The sequence below is a fragment of the Cebidichthys violaceus genome, unplaced genomic scaffold, assembly GCF_023349555.1.
Source record: "Cebidichthys violaceus isolate CVI_PGR_0920_01 unplaced genomic scaffold, fCebVio1.0.p SCAF_1, whole genome shotgun sequence".
Lineage (NCBI taxonomy): Eukaryota > Metazoa > Chordata > Actinopteri > Perciformes > Stichaeidae > Cebidichthys > Cebidichthys violaceus.
This window is the reverse complement of record NW_027176262.1, coordinates 14088875-14106762: the sequence shown is the minus strand read 5'-3', so window position 1 is coordinate 14106762 and position 17888 is coordinate 14088875. Positions and strand designations below refer to the sequence as shown.

Below are 17888 nucleotides of genomic sequence, written 5' to 3'. Positions count from 1 at the left end.
TCTCTTGTCAGCTCCGTGTGCATCCTCTTACTTGCTTGATATTAGGTTTGGGAATTAATAAACTACCCTTTGGTCTCAGGTTAGGAATTTTTTTCTCTTAGAAAATCTCAAAAAGACTCAAATCATCTGACAAAACATTTGTATTAATCTTGGTGCAAGTTCTTCTTTGGCTGTTTGTGTTTGCATGTCAGCAGAGTAGATTTGTTCTTGTGTGGGTGAGGGATCAGTTGTGTAACAGGATAAGGAATTCCTGCCATGTTTGTTGGTAGATAAAAGCTAGATGCAGTGACAGAATAATGGCAAGATTCAGGAAAGAGCGGTAGATAACCAGAGAAAAGTGATGCCGAAGGGCTAGTGGAGAAAGCTGATGAAAGGCAGAGATGAAACAGTAAAAGAAGTATTGACAACGTAGGCTGAGCAAAAACGAAGGGAAAGGTGGGTAGAACGAGAGAAATGAGAATGGCGTACAGCTTTCTGAGGCAACTGAGATGATACACGATAGGGAGGATGGAAATATAATTGACATCAGTTTATAAGAAATTCAAATTTAGATGGAGAAAAATGTTTATTGACTACGACGGGATTGAAAGAGGAGGCTGAGATGGCTTCAATGCAAGGGATGCACGAGAAAAGAGAGATGGAGCAGAAAAAAAAGAAAGAATGAGAGTGGTAAGCAGAACGGAGGGCTTAGGCTCTGATAACAGTGACTCTCCAGAGGCCCCTCAATTAGACTGGTAACCTGGCAACCAGCAGGCAGACAGCGCCCCTCACACACATATAACTCACACACACACACACACACACACACAGAGGGATGTAAAGAAGCAAAGTACGATGGGAGAAAAAACAGAGGAATCATAGAGGAGATGGAACGAGTGAGGGGTTTAATGAAGGGATAAAATGGACAAGGAGTAATCAGATTAAGTGGAAAAAGAGGTCAGTAGGCAGGGTGTTGTCCCTGTATTTCTGTTTGTTTCCTGGGACTGTCCATGCCTTTGGGCGATCTCTGTTTTGTTTATCAGCGTCATTGTTTTTTTTTCCGTTCATTAAGATGTGGTCCTCGTCTTTTTGTCTTTGGCTGAAGGCAAAGAGGAGAGAAAAGACAAGAGGACGGCAGTGAAAAGTCTTTCTTTCCCTGTTTGCCCGCCATATCTGTGGTGAGCTATCACTTAATGTCAGAAACCATTATCTAATGAAGTCACAAGCTGACCCTAAGAGAACCAATAAAGAGACCATTTGACCCGTAGTTTACCAAACCCATCTATCGATTTAAACCATTTAAACCAAGGCCCAAAAGAGCAAAACAAATGCTCATCATTGAATCACAAGAATAACAAATCACCTACTGAAGCCGTCACCTACATTCTGATGCTGCTCTTCTTTTTATTAACTGCTCAAGTGAGTTAAAAGCATGTAAAAGTAAAGGGTGTTTACTAGAACCTGCGGCCTCAATACACCGTCCTGTTTTCAGATTTTCATGTGAATCTATAAATCTCGCAGTGCCGTATTGCTGTCAGCAGCAGTACCAGCAGGTCGGAGGGTGATGGGGAGATTTATCGGCTTGGTCACAGTGTGTCATCTCGGAATACTGTCAGCTTGCCAAGGCCTCAGGAACTCTGATTGAACGTTGAATCTATGTGTATTTATGTTATGCATATTGTCTTCAAGCTCATGCAGTTTTTCATGTGTGATTGGAGAGGGGTGAAGGAGAGCTCTGGTGTTGGTGTCACAGTATATGAGGTGTGGCCTCATGAATTATAAATGAGAACTAGCAGTACAGTAGATACCACTGATGGAACATGCAAAAATGACAGAATTGATCAATAAGGCCAGATAATAAAGTCAAATTGTATAATCACTGGCATGATAAATTAGTCTAGTTTGCCAGGAAGTAGTTACAAAACGTAGCTCCCCCTAAAACCACAAATTGTTATGTGAAGATTAAACAAACATAATGTACCATAGTGAAGGTATTTTTTTCACTTTGGATTGAGCAATCTAGCTGTTTCCGTGTCTCTAGTCATTATGCTAAGCTATCTAAACAGGTCCCATCTCAAGCTCTGGAGTTATGCACGGACATAGGATTAATGTAAATCCTCTCATCTCATTTGTGTATGAAACAAATATGTCTTTGGACTATTCCTTTAACTGGTCATACAGTAATTAATCAGGATAGACAAAACAGAGCCAACACGATAAAGTCAAAATCATGAACTAATATATTAAAAAAATGTACTATTGTTACACCTGATGTTTTCAAAGTAAATATGAGAATGTTTCATGATCTAGACTTTAGGTCATATTGTCGTATTGAGTGTACACACAGATGAAAAAAAAGGCACAACAGTAGTTTAGTTTAAGGTGTTTCACTGTGTGTGTAATGTGTTTTAGACTGTGTGTCACTGCACAGCGATGTATGGGTGCACTATATCACACCTTAGCTGTGCAGAAAGCCTGCTTTTTATTGAAAACAAGACTATACTTTGTCCTAATATTCTATTCCATTTTACAAAACTTCAGCCCCCTCAAACACCGGCCTCTGTGTGAGTTTGCCAACTTCCCGATGGGCAGCCCCGTGCTCCTTTTTGCAGCCCAATTTGTTTGGAACACAGAGCATCGCCATGGAGAAATTCTCACCACGTTGCTATGGTAGCAGCCCTAGTTCTTTTCCTCCTTTTTCCAAAATAAGATCAGATCAGAGTCTGTAGCACATTCCTTGCGCAATTGTCAGTATATGTGATCTGGTGTGATAATATCACATTATCATAGGCATAGCCACTAAGGATAGAGAAACCCATAAACAAACATGGAGTGAGGCTGATAAAAAGAGTGAGTTCATCACGAGTTTAGGTGCACACGCATCAAAGAAAATGCACGCACACACAGTGCCACTGGCCTTGGATCCCAGGCTTACAGGAGGTGCCAGGAGCCTTCTCTCCCACAGTCACCCTCTGTTCACTTGGAACAATACACCATTCTGTGTGTCTCTCTCTGTGTCTCTCTCTCTCATTTGCTCGCTCTCTCAGCTGACCCAACAGTGAAGCATCGGAGGAATTAACCTGTGTGCGTGTGTATGTTTGTCTCAAACATGCAGCCAGCACTATCCCCAGTCTTTGCCCTTGAACTGAGATCGAGCGTGCGTGTGTTAGCGGATGTTTGTAAATTCCCATTTCTGGTTTCCTCTTCGCCTTCCATCCCATTTGAATCAGCACTGACTTCACCTTCACTATGAAGTCAGCCTCAGTAATGAGAATCAGCGGGGCAGAGTCTGCCCCACCCTTTAGCTGCAAACAGGCCGCCTTTGCTCACAACTAACACCGGTTTTATTGGCCTGTGTGTATGCGTTTGTGTGTCGCTTTAGTGTCCCCAGCAGCAGCAGTCCAGTGTGGGTGGATGCAGGAGACAGTCAGACAATTCCCTGTACTCTACCCATAATCCTTAGGGATCAACACTGAATCAAATGCACATCCTATTTTTTCATTCAACCCCTGAGCATGTGCGTGTGTGTAGATGTGCTTGTGTTCAAATGCTTTTTGATGTTATCGTGCAAATGCATTATTCCCCCAACTATCTTCATCTCAGATTTTTGTCTTTTCTCTGTCAGCAGAGTAACAGATAAATGTGACTCATGTTCATTAGAATCAGTTGACGTTGTCTTCCCTCTCGTCATGCTCCTCTCATCTCTCTTGTATACCCTGTTGTCCTTGGCTGGCTCTTTTATTTCTTATCTGATATTCCTGTCTCACCGTTAGATCTCTGACTGTGCTGTATGGTTCCTCGTCTGACTTGTTCTGCAGGTGGATGATTGATGTGTCAAAGAAAGAAAGACGCAGTATAGAACTTAAAACAAGATTTCACTCTGCTTAAGGTCGGGGTTAAAGTTGTGTGTATTTCTCCAAAGCTTATAAGTGTGCAATTATTTCAGTTTAGTAAAGTTATATTTCCAGTTACTTGACATTTTTATTCCAACTCATCAGCAAGCTGTGTGTGTGTGTGTGTGTGTGTGTGTGTGTGTGTGTGTGTGTGTGTGTGTGTGTGTGTGTGTGTGTATAATATATATATATATATATATATATACTGTATATGTTTCATATTAGTTGCCGAAATAAAATACAAATGGTTAATCAATCTAAAAAGTAATCTTCAGTTGCAATCATACACTAACATGCATATCATTTAATCATTATGGAGAAGAAATGTGATCCCCTGTTTGTGAATTATGAGTTAATTTCCACATGAACATTTTCCCATTTTTCTGTGTACCCAGCTGATGGTTTGTGTGAAGTCATGTTGTTTCTCTGCAGTGTGAGTCTGCCGCCATATGTGGACACATTTTTCTGTTTGGGCGGTTATGACAAATATATGAGTCACGGGTCGATAACGTCTCTCTAAGATGAGATCATTACACACCGTGGAGAGCTCAGATTGAAAACGTAAGTCCCTGATACAAGGCATAAGAAATCTCTGTGTGTCTGAGTGAGTGACTTTGTGTATGAATGTGTTTGTGTGCCAGACTAATGGTCCATTGTGCTCTGTCAGGGTTTATTTAGCTGGCCGAGGCTGTGGGGCTGCTGGCTTTAGAGTCCAGACAGGGCACTATTTTTACCTTAGCAGGAAGGGAGCACACTACCTCCTCTGTTACATAAACACACACTTTTACGTTTCGTTTCACCTCAAATATGTAGGTTAAAGAAAGGAAAAAAATTAAAAAGGAGTCCTGGGTGTAACAGAGGGAGAAATAATATAGACAGAGACAGAGAGCTAGTATCCAGGAGAGACTCCAAAAACACTAGGATTCATCTAAACACACATACATGGGCACGCTTAACATAAGTACATTGCCATAAACACACACACACTGTGGCCATCCCACCGCTGAGGTGTCTCTTTTCAAACTGGTTGTGAGCAGCTGCTGTCCTCACGTCAGGGCGTGAAAACGGAAAAAATACACCAGTGTAAGTTTCTCCCTCTCTGCTCGCTTTGGCTGTGAGAGGCTGCCCTGACCAGAGGGTGGAAGGTAGGGAGGGTCTAAAGGGGCCTTACCTCTGACCATTGTGCTCTCACAGTCCTGTGGGAGAGGCTGAGGATAGAGTGGAGTAGTCAGAAAGTGCAGGGAAGTGAAAGAGAAACAGTGTCACAACATGTAAGAGAAAGATGAAGAGAAGTCACCAGTAGAGGAGATTCCTTTTATTTTTTTTGTGTGTGTCAGACCATGGCAAGGGGAGTTGGCTGGGAATATGATGTGAACTGACTGGACTCAACCTCAGGAGTCGGTCTGGACTAACCTAGTGACTGGGGAGTAGAGAGGTAAAGACAGGAAGACAAGGAGGGAGGGAAGGATGAGGGAGGCGCTGGATAATATGGATGAATGTAGAGGAGTGGATGATGTCATCGGGCAAATGTCCAGCCTCTACCTCAATGATGACTACAAAGAGGTAAAGGAATTTAAACTAATGCATGCTGAGGGCTTCTGGAAAAATCAGTGTGGTCAATAGAGGTGGAATGTTTTAGGTCATACAGTACATGTGTCAAGTACATCTATGTTTACATTCACAGTGTCTGCCAAGTATGGGGGAACGCACACATTTACAGCTACTTGTGTTCGACATTTTGGGAAATACACTCATTCCCTTTCCACTCTTGTACCACTCTTATGTCTGTCCCTTAAATATGAAGCCACAGCCAACAGCCGATTAGCGTAGCTCAGCAAAAAGACTCAAAGCAGGAGGAAACAGCTAGCTTGACTCTGTCCAGAGATAACAAAATGTGTCTACCAACACCTCTAAAGCGCACTCATTAATACAGTATAGCTGGTTTGTTCAATGCATACCATTTGCAGATTTTGTCTCTTTTAGGCAGAGCCAAACTAGCTGTGTTACCCCTGTTCCGAGTCTTAATGCTAAGCTAAGGCAAACTGAAGATATAAGAGTTGTATCGATATTCTCATCTAACTCTCGGCAAGGGAATAAGCGTATTTCTCAATATTCATTAGAAGGGCTTTGTGTGTTGTGTGTAGCTATGGGAGGCTGACGTAATGCTTGAAGTTTGGGTATTTAACTGCTTAGATATTTGGGGCAAAGATGACATAATGGTGTGAGTAACCAGGCTTTTATCCTTAAATCTGCTTCAGTCTTTGGGATTCCTACACTGAATCTCTTCCCACAAATCCATAGTGTGGCCTCCTTGCAGAGATAAAGCTCAAATGTCACTTGGAGATCCATTGTCCTGTCTAAACCCACTTCATGCTCTCCATCTTTTCCCCCTCCCTTTGTCATTCTACCCCCTTTTCTTTTTTTTTATCCCACCATAACCCTCCCCCCACCACACACACACACACACATACATGTACAGACTTCTACCATTTGCTGAGTTCTTCTCTTTGACTCTGAGTGACAGGAGCAGCCTTGCACTGACCTGAGGCTGAACTGTGTGAGGGGTCATAGGGCAGGTCCCTTATCTGGGATAGAATGTTGCAGAGCCTAAACAGACTGAGATAGCACAAGATATAGACTTTGAGTTGGACATTTCCCCTCTGTTTCCAGTCTTTATGGTAAGCTAAGCTCACCTGCTGCTGTCTGTAGCTACATTTTTAGCATATATGAAAGTGGTAAAAATGTCCCTGTCTTACTCAACGAAAGAAAACCAATATGTGTATTTCCCAACTATATGTTTGAATAGAATTCAGACTATATTCTCAGAAATTTGTAGAATAGATGCAGTTTGAGTCGAATCTAAGCCTACAAGAACATTTGTGAGAACTGTGAACTATTCAGCATAGTCGGAACACAATCACACCCACAGAAGACACAGTGACCTTGTATCTGTTTGTAGAGCTGTGAGCTCAGCAGCAGCTCCGTGTCAGGCCTGGGAAACATATCAGAGCCTTCCCAATTCTTCCAAACACACATGTCGTGCTTTTCACCGTTGCTTTACTGAAATAGCCCGTACTCAAGACCTGGTGTGTGTGTGTGTGTGTGTGTGTGTGTGTGTGTGTGTGTGTGTGTGTGTGTGTGTGTGTGTGTGTGTGTGTGTGTGTGTGTGTGTGTGAACAGTGGGTTCTTGTCTCCAACCAGGGAGTGACATATTGGCCAGTGAAAAGCCACCATTGTGCAAAAAAAAAGAGAGAGCCCTTAGTGAGGAATGGAGGGAAATACAAGAAATGAAAAAGAAGTATTAATAAATTAAGAGGTGACACATTTTGAAGGACCTGTCTTTTTGGCTTAGGACAGAAATCTGTGGGCATGCAGACACACGCATCCACATTTATACCCATCTCAGATCTTAACCATTTAACAATGTCTGGCCACAAGAGCCAACAATTTAGGGGAAGATGCTCTTTGTTAGCACAGATAATTAAATTCATCTCCCCCCTCTAATAAAGATTTGAGGGGAAGATTTGAGGGCTCAAAACAAGCAATGTGTCCTCCATTGCCAGGTCTTAATTGCCCTATAGGTCTCTGGATGAATGGTTGTAGAGCAGAGTGGAGAAAATGTCTTTGTCAATGAGGGTTTTTCAGTAGAGGAAATTGCTTGCTGAATTTCAGGAAAAACACAAATTATCCCAGTTGTGTTCCTCCCAATCTAATTTGGGTGGTGACGGCTCCGGAGCTCAAGGCCAGGAAATAAGGGAGGTGGTTAGAACTGTCACTCACTCATTCTGTCTTTCTCTCTGCTCCCCTTCCGACATACATCTTAAAATTTTAATAATGCAATGGATACGGCAATTTTCCATGTCATCATCATGTGGAAACTAGATTCTGACTTTGTAGGATTTTATAAGAAGCTGTGAAAATTACCCAGTAAGGTACACAAAGGATTACAATAATATCATATTCATACCCATTTGTGTGAGTGAGCCAATCAAAGGAGCAGAAATGTTGTTTGTTTCTGGCCCGTGACATGCAAGGTTTGCCTTTCATTCACCCCAAACTAAAATTTAAAAAACCTTCAAAAGTAGCAACAAGAAAACATTAAACCAATGAAAATGACAGGATTTGATTGTTTCCTGCACTAAAGAGGCTCTGAGACCTCATCAACTTTACTTCCACTGAAGGAAGTACATTTTGAGATGTACATGAAAGCACATCAAATTTAAAAAGACACAATGATAAGGTAGAAGCTGAGCTTTTGGTTTGGATGCTACAAGAATTGTGTAGAAAAGTAAGGAGAGGCATGAACCTATATTTACTACTCATTTCTCACCTCCACCCCTCAGTGGCGTATTCCACACCTTTGTAAATGTTTTGTAGGGCTTCCATGATGATTGTTTTACCACACACAGCCCACCCACACACACTCAAGCAACACAATCACGCATTAATCTGGGAATCATGAAAATAATCAGCAGATGTATCAATAAATGAAAATAATCGTTAGTTGTGGCCCTTGTGTGATTGACCAATTACCAATCTAATCAATGAGAGATGCAAAACATTTCACCCTGACTTTCTTACATTATGTAAATGGATAGAACAAGAGTGAACAGTAAGATTCATATTTAGCTCTATGATGAAACATTGCTCTTATGTGCAAAAGTTTGTTATATAATGTTTGCTTAAAATGACAAACATTATCCAAATTGAATTACACATCAGTTTGTCATTGAGGGCTGATGAGTTTACCAGCGGCAGTATATGAAATGTTCATTTTTAATCATTGCAGCAGCATATTCTCTGCGTTCTGTCTCATATATTTAAACGACCCTCAACTCTGATCAATGGATGTAAGTACTTCCAGTGAGGAAATATACTTTTTTTATTGGTGGGGGGTTGACTACTTCATGGCCTTTTACGTCAGCACAACCCTCTAGCAGAGAGTATGTGTGGTCTTGCTGGGGTTTTTTTAAACTGAAACTTTTTTCAGCCCTCACCTCACGAGGGCAGCAAATGATTAACAATGCTCGGTGAACCTGCTGCTTCAGATTTTCGTCTTTGCTTGTAGCAGCTGTTCTGTTGAGTAACATGATTGACAGTGTGTCCGCCTTGTTGTACATATACATAAATGTGGGCCTGCACTGTACTACGCAGGCTGCTGTTGTGCCTTAGGAGCAATGACTTGAAACTCTCAAGTGTGTTCATCTTGACTCCCCAGGCTATCTTTCAAACACACACACACACACACACACACACACACACACAGAGGAGCAGTGCCAGGTCCACTACTTGCCAGTGTGTGCGCTAGCAGTGCCAAGTGCATCTTGCGGGCTCTTGTGTGGAGTGGGATTATGTTAATTTGTCCTTGGTGAGGCCACTCTCACCAAGGCCAGCACACAAATGTCAGGAGAGACAGACAGAGAGAGGAAAGGAGGAAGCGAAGGAGTTGAGAAAACGAGTGGGAGAAAGGTGAAGCTGTGATAAGCAGTTTGGAGAGGGAAGAACAAAACAAACAGCAGAGAGATAGAAGAACAAAACAGTAGAGGCCTGAGGCTGACAGAGAAAAGGAGATGAGTGGAATTAGAGATAATGAGGAAAGGAGAGAAAGAAAGACAAACGTCTGGTGAGTCTGAATCAGGTGGGTAAAGAATGGGAATGTGAGGAACAGTGAGAGATGAGAAAGTACACCTTGTGTGGGGGAGTAAGTGGAGTGGGGGGGATAATGTGAAAGAGACAGATCCAAAGAGGAAGGATTGCTCACCACCTTCTCGCCGTTCTACTCTCTTTTGTCATTTTGCCTTTATTTTACAATAAAAGTAGAGTTATAGACCAGAAATATGTGGGGAGGGAGAGACAAAGAAGGAAATGAGGTTCCTGGCCACCCCCTGGGGTCCGCTCACAATATAATGTTAGAGATAACAAGATGGTTAACAGGTTATAAAAGAATTAGAATAAAAACATTGTGATAGGTAAAATGAATAATTTATTTATTGAATAATTTATTTATTGAATAGTTTATATGAATAATCTCCATGTTTATATGAATAATCATATAAACATGGAGACCTGGTGTCACTCAGAGTTCATTCATCTAATGCTCTAATACTTGCTTGCAGCAGTAACATCTGGAAATAGTGTTTCAGAGAATTTAACTCTTCCCGTTTAGATTAGAAACAGTCAGTGTTAGTTGTTTGCGCCTCAGTTCAATGTGTTTACCTGCTATCAGCACAGACGAGACATCCTATGGAGACTGGTGTGTGAGAGAGAGTGTGTGAAGTGCTGCCAAAGCTGAAGCTGTGCTGAGTTAGGAATTCAGGATTGTGAGGAGGCCAAACGAGAGCGACTCTGGAAATGTGTAATGTTAGGATACTAGCAGATTTAAGAATGTGTGAAACAGCTATTTCTGCTATTCTTCTGGAGTTTACCATACGTAAACTTGATCCTGTGGGAGTCCTTTATGAGAAGACCTACTTTGTGTATGTGTGTGTGTGTGTGTATGTGTTTGTGTGTGGAGGGGGGAATAGAGGCTCACTAGTTCTCTGAGACAACAGCACCGCCTGCTTGTGACTTCTGGTAATGTCAACTTGTAATGATCCCAACTTAGATATTTCACACTTTTTTTTCAGTACTTCAGCTGACTCCACACTTTTCATCAGACCTTGTTAGGATGCCACTGAAGCTCTTACTGCAAATTAAGAGGAGGCTGCTGCTATTAATATACTTGTACCCGTGATTTGGACTGTCAAAGTGCTCAGGGTAACCGTGCATACAGCTAGTCGTGTGGGGGTGGGGTGTGGGGTGATGTAGCATGCCAAAAAACTATATATAAGTACCTGGCCTTGAGGTGCCATGACAACAAGCATCCCCACTGCTGAAGAGTCTTTGAGGAAGACACCTAATCCCTACCAGCCTGACCCTGGCCGCTGACCTCAATTGTAATAATGACATAAGTCATCAAAAAGATTAAAGAAAAGGTAAACTTACATTGTGATTCTCCTGTTACAGGCCCAAAAGAATGAGAGGGAGTCTATCAGGCAGAAATTGGCCCTTGGCAGTTTCTTTGACGATGGGCCCGGCATCTACACCAGCTGCAGTAAGAGCGGCAAACCCAGCCTGTCCTCACGGTAAGACCTCTGACATATTACTTCATTCTTAAACAATAAACGTGTGACTGGTGTTTTTAGTATTTATTTTGTGGCTTGTTAAAGATACATAAGCTGTATACAACAGTTAAAAAAAATGTAAGGCAAATCTAAAAGGTCTAGATGTACAGTCATGTACCAGTAAAGAGACGACAAACAGGAAGGAAGAGAATGACAGTAAGCAGACATGATTTGTTCAGCGTGAATGAGCCACACACAGTCAGCCTTTGTGGCTCTCACTTCCCAATAGACCCACACACACAGATGCTACTACCACCTCCTACATTGTACCTTACTGGAACTCGATGTTCTGTAAACTCTCTCATGTGCTTTTTTTATTCTTGTGATTTGAATCACATGGATTTCTCAAAATTGTTACAAAGGGTTAATGACTGATTGTGATGCTTAATGCTTCATCATTGATTATATGTCATGTCAGTGATGTGTAAAAATGTGTTACACTTTTACTTATACTATATTTTTGAGGCTGATACCACTATCAATATTTGAAAATTTAAGAATCAGATAACAACATATCGGCCAATATTCTTATTGCTTTTACATGAAACGTTTTTATAAGGATCTCTTAAATATCTTTTTCAAAGAATTGTGGAAAATTATTGCCTGCAAGCCTTAACATGTATCAGAATATTAGCCTTGCTCCTATGTAGTTTGTGTATGATTACACACCTTCAATTATAAAGATTTGTGAACAAGATATGGACTGAAGTAGTTAAAAGATGAACTTGTCAGTTCTCAAACAATCTATATAATGGTGGCACTCTTAAATTACCTCAAACATATCTTTGGCAATTCTGTACTGAAATTTCTTTCTACTCATCAGCTGACATTTTCCGATAATAATGCTAATATAGAAGCAATAAGCTAATATTGGCAAATATATAAGTCAGGCTCTACACTGTAGAGGCATCACATTATATTAGCTGCTAGTTGTCAGAAAAGTTAGCAAAAGCTTTCACAATCTGTTAAATTTTAGTTACAGGGAGGTGTTGGATGCTGCCTCTCCCGAATAAAACAATCGACCACTAAGGTCCTATTTTAATTTGGACTGATTGGATCTATGCTGTGTAATCAATCAGCTCTGTTTGTAATTACTGCATTGAAAAGGCAGGTTATTGATCCACAGTGCGCTGGATCTACACCTAGTGATATTCTGCTGCTCCGTGGCACAAAAACAACCCCACCGGTGCAGGCAGATTGGATCAGATCTACCGGAGGCTTCCTGGATCGATCCATATTGAAGACAAGAGGGGAGATGATTAAAAACCCAACCCACTCCTTAATTTTGAAGGCAGCTCGCATCTGTTAGGATCTTCTTTCCATTTTTCTTAATTTTCTTTCTCTCTTTATCATATGATGTAGTACACACAATTCAGTGTGCATACTCATCACAGGTCATTTGTATTAGCAGCATTGCTGTTGACATTGCTGTCTGTTTAGGCCTTGGTCCGAGTCAATTACTGCAGAAAGAGCAAACATTTGACTGCCTTGACTCTTATCTGCATTTATGCTAATATTAACATGTTGTTTGAATCTATCTCTGTCTCTCCCTGCAGGCTGCAGAGTGGGATGAACCTACAGATCTGTTTTGTCAATGACAGCGGCAGCGACAAGGACAGCGATGCCGATGACAGCAAGACAGAGACCAGTCTGGACACACCTCTGTCCCCCATGGTACGCACCGATGTTCACCTGTGCACTTTGAAGCATGCAGAATTATAATAGTATTCCACCAGAATTAAAGAATTAAAGAAAATGATATACATCTTTAAATTACTATGAACTGTGCATTATGATGTACAGGGTTGATAGTGTCAAAGTGTTAAGAAGTGAGATTGAGACAGATCAAGAATGGAAGCGGTGAAACTCGTGAGGTATTCATGATGAATCAGAGAGATAGCTGGCGGTTAAGTTTCTCTATGAATGTCTTTGTGTTCGTTTTCTGGCCTGTTAACCAATTTATGGGCAGCAAATGGGAGGTGAATTGGAATACGCTCGGCATGGTCATGGATGACTGACCACATTAACCTCCCGTCAGCCTGAGACACATTTAACAGAAAGAGAGGGAGAAAGAGAAAATGATCATCTCTTTACATGTTCATCCGTGCTCTCCTCACATCCCATTTGATGTACAATGACGTTACTGTCAGTGTGTAAAATCTAAATACCAAAATGCCAAGAATACATAAACATGAATTATCGACCTGGTCTTTGTTATCTTTCCTTTTCTCCCTCGTTTCTTATTCTGTCCATTGCCTCTTTCATATTTTATTCCACCTTGCCATACTGATCTTTTCTCGCTCTTCCTCCTTCCAACACGTCCTCCCTGCAGTCCAAGCAGAGTTCGTCCTACTCGGACAGGGACACCACAGAGGACGACTCTGAGTCACTGGAGGACATGGACTTTGTAAGTCGACAGAAGAAGCTGCAAGCGGAGGCGAAGCTGGCTCTGGCTATGGCCAAACCAATGGCCAAGATGCAAGTGGAGGTGGAGAAGCAGAATCGCAAGAAGTCACCAGTGGCCGACCTGGTCAGTACTAGAATTACAGAGCAATGCTTCCTTTGACCGTGAAGTTTTACATTAATAAGGATAACTTTTACAAAAAAGGAAACACCCGTCTAATTTTCTATATGATTCCTATATTCTTATACATTACAGAATGTATGTAAATGTAATGGCCTGGACCAAGAGTTATGTAGTTTTATACAGATGTGGTTAGCACGCAAATACAACACAAAATCAAATTGCTCTAGAAACAAGAGATCTGCTGATTTATTAGATTTATAAGAGTAAAGTTACTCCATAAAAAAGACAAAGGCTTCAAGCTTTTGGTTTTACTTTAAAGCAGCTATAATCAGTATTTTCATATGAACAATGGATCATCACATAACTACTTCTATATGGAAGGGGTTTCTTGTAGTGATGAACTCACAGAGAATCATTACCCAACTCTGCTGTTCCCCTCAGCTCTACAGCATGTACTTTATAGCAACTTTCAATTCATTGTTCAGGTTTTCTGGCCCACAACTTTACTGTTTTAGTTAATTTGCATCGCTCTCGTCAGTGTAGTTTTTGGCAGAAAAGCAGCTGTTTTCAGCAAAAATGTGCCGTAAGCTACCTGCTCAGCACCAAACTACAGACAAACAAAGTTAGTGACTCGGTGGTAAAGAAAGTGGAACATTTATCAGTTAAAGATAAATAATTTATTTTCTTTTTCATGGAATGTAGGCCTGTGACTTGTGATGCAGCTGATAAATCAGCCGGCACACTTGGTATTTATGAATTGTTGTTTCCTAATGCCTCTACCTGCTCCTGATGACGATTTTAAAGCAAAACCAAAAGTTTGAAACAGCAGGTATTGAGCCTTTTGTTGCTTTAGCTTTGTATAAAACTCATACACACAAGCTGATCCTTTAAGAAGAAGGCTTTGAAAATAACCCCGGAGAAATCATAAAGTCATATATGTCCACCGTTAAGATGAGTAAGATAGCTGTGTCAGACATATTATGGTCAACATGTGACATTCAATTTGTATTATCATTCATTAGTCAAATTACATGAGAATAGATGGTTGGGTTGGGTTTCAGTAACATATGAGTATTATATGGGTGCTGAACATGTCACATACAGTATATTTTGTGATGATGTCACCTCCTCTGTTCCCTCTCTTCTTCTGCCTCTATTGAGAGGAAGGAAGGTGATGACGACCCCGTTCATCATTATTTCATCCCTTAATAGCTGCCTCACTGCCTCTTCCCGAGCATACACATTAACACACTCACACACCCACACTGTCAGACTTACACACACTATATTTCCACCCGGACTTGCTGGCAGAACCGCTTTACTTATTCAGAGAAGGAGGGGGGCAGCTCGGCCAGATCCATCTATAATTCATACGCCGGAAAGCATTGACTTCGGTGTTTAGGGATGTAGCAGTGCTCAGCAGTCAGAAGACATCACTGTCACATCCAGACCGAACACACAGTGAATATTAAGATGTGTTAAGGCTACAGCCGTCTGCCATGTCCACAACACTAGAGATCTATTAAACTGTAATAGATCAGTGATTGCTAACAAGGGGGTACTTCGCAATGGCCTGGTGTGTGTGGGAGCTTTGTAGAGTAGCTCAACTAATGTAAAAAAAATTGAAATTATGAATTGATTGAAAAAGTATACCAATCTTAATAGGAATATGTTGCTGTAAGTGATGGATAAATGGTTGAAAGATCCACCTTCTGCCCCTTATAGTAAACATGGACAATGGAATTGTATGACAAAACTGTTGTAAAAATCCACTTCTAACAACCACATTAAAATTAACACATGTGGAACATGACAGGTGGTGTCGATAAGGGGCACTTGAGCTCATCTATCTGATAAAGAGAACGGGGGTCCAAGAACAATCCGTCTGCTGTTATACGGCTGCCAGTTGGTTTAATTCAGTTCCAGCTAAACTGGATTGTCCTGCCCGCTTGTCAAGAGCAAACAATGGGAATTCGGCCAGCACAGTAAGCCTGCATCCAACTGTCTGTCTGTGTGCTGGGAGTGTGTTTTCCTAAATCTGTACACACAGAAATGTTGAGAGAAAGCAAGAAAGTCATCAAGAGAAGGGAGGGGGAGAGATTTAGATTCTACTGTTCAACCTCAATATTCTCTCTCAATTTCATTCAGAGAGAAGTGTACTGTAGTTCCTCAATCTGATATTGAGTCATTGCTGGAGGTTAGTTTGCTAGTATTGAGCACTCAGAAATTTGTCATTTGACATATGACCACAGAAACTCACGCATCAGTCAGCAGACTGGCCTGTTGAGTCGGGACTAACACCAGTCTACAACCTTTCCCACGCGCTTTGTCTTTGACATCACATCTCTCTCTATGTCACTCTTCAGTCTCCGCCTTTTGCGCGTCTCCACTCACAGAAACTGAAACTGACATGTGGTGACCTCAAGTACAGTTGCATCAGTGCCAATGTGAAAGTGAAAGAATGCCGAGAAACTAGCACGAAGAGCCAGCCAGACGCCCTCGCATGCAAACACTTAGAGTGTGGCACATGCAAAGAGAGAGCGCACACATTTTTCTCACCTACTGTTTGTCAAGACAAGGAGATGAAGTGGGAGAGAGAGAGAAAATGGGTGTTGGAGGGAAAAGGAGAAAGAATGTAGAATGGTTGGATGGGAGTGTTGACAGAGGGAGAGTCTGGTAAACAAAAAGCTAATTATCTGCCCATTGTGCCTGAGAGAGCACACATGATACGTTGTAATTTTATTACATATTGTGGCTACACTCTCAAGTTGATTGAGAACATGAAGCAACTGCTGGTGGCAATTTACACTCATTAACACATTCACAAAGCCAGCTCAGGTAATAGTCATGCAATAATTGGCACAAAAAAGTCTAAAACTTCCCCTGCCCTCTGCATTGTACAAAAGCCTTTCATTTTCACTCATAGAGAAAAATGTGTGGAATTTCTCACCCTTTATTGTCACTCCGCCTTTGTCTGTGATTACATACCATATGTGTCACTACTGTTGGTGAGTGGGCAGACTTGGGAATTTTCAAAATCATATTGTAAACATTAAGGAGATGTGAAGTGAAATGAACCAGGTTGCTCAGGTTTATACTGTACATTGTGGAGTAAAAGCATTCACTGGGCTCTCAGGAAAAGCAGTTGCAGGCCTCTGCTGAATAGTGAAAACTTCACACAGTCACTGAGTTTATCTGCTGTTTACTCGTATAAAACACAGTCTCCCGATTCAGAGTGGTGAACACCTCAAAAAAATAGTGATTCATCAGGGGCGTTATCAGGAGAGACTGGAAAGCTGTCGTTTTTCACAGAAAAAAGCATCAAAGCAAAAAGCAAATAATCACATAAGTTTAAGCAGCAGATTGAAGTTGAACTTTGTGTCAGTCAATCAAAGGAGCTGGCTCTTTCAGTTGACTGCTCTCATACTGCTGATAATTCATGTCGTTTTGACCAGATTTTCAGCATGCTGATTTGTCTTTTTCAATGAATGTATTAATTGTTTGTTTAAAATATCAGAAAATAGTCAAAATGCCAATTGTCAGCGAGAATATCAGTGTTTAACATGTTTTTTTCTCTGTGTGTGTGTGTGTGTGTGTGTGTGTGTGTGTGTGTGTGTGTGTTTTTCTCGGCAGCTTCCACACATGCCTCACATCAGTGAGTGTCTAATGAAAAGAAGCCTGAAGCCCACCGACTTGAGAGATATGACGCTGGGGCAGCTCCAAGTTATAGTCAATGACCTGCACTCCCAGATTGAGAGTGAGTTGACCACAAACACACATACAGTACAGTACACACACACACAAACACAGAATCACTGACCTCTACTTTCAATTGCAGAAATGAGCAAGAAAGCAAATGGGGAAAAACATGCACATGCATACTGACCCGTGTTAGTCAGTTCACAGAATTATACCAGTTAACAGCTTCCCCTGAGCATTTACTGTCACCGCACTGTACAGATCATTGATCCTGCTACTCGGGGATGAATAATCTCTCATCTTACATAAAACAGCTCAAAAAATCCCCAAGAGTCCAACATCATCAGCTACTTTTTACTTGTAAAACAGACTTTCCCCTCATACCTGTTTTCGGTTCTTATTATTTTCTATCAAAGCTGAAGGGACAATAGCTAAAACATGTGATATGAGAACAAACACAACCACCGATGTGTTGTCTGACTGTCAATGCTTCTAATGTTTTTGATGACTTTTTTAGGTAATTTTATGAACCCATAATGGGAGATATCTTGTAGATTTAATGTCCATCTATTGATGCGGGACACAATGGAATGTTTGTAATGGTCAACTGTGGTCACTGTGATGTTT

The 17888-nt window shown here is 41.3% G+C and overlaps 1 protein-coding gene across 6 annotated transcripts in view; it reads left to right on the top strand.

The window, feature by feature from the left end:
* schip1 (schwannomin interacting protein 1) overlaps positions 1 to 17888 on the top strand; it is a 202603-nt gene that overhangs the window by 182150 nt on the left and 2565 nt on the right. For 5 of the 6 annotated variants that reach the window (XM_068711911.1, XM_068711919.1, XM_068711938.1 and 2 more), the window contains 4 exons: positions 10878 to 10996; positions 12592 to 12709; positions 13368 to 13565; positions 17196 to 17319. In XM_068711911.1, the coding sequence (XP_068568012.1) occupies positions 10878 to 10996; positions 12592 to 12709; positions 13368 to 13565; positions 17196 to 17319 (559 nt within the window). Of the gene's footprint in view, positions 1 to 5074; positions 5436 to 10877; positions 10997 to 12591; positions 12710 to 13367; positions 13566 to 17195; positions 17320 to 17888 lie in introns of those variants that run through there. The other variant, XM_068711945.1, reaches the window with a different exon arrangement.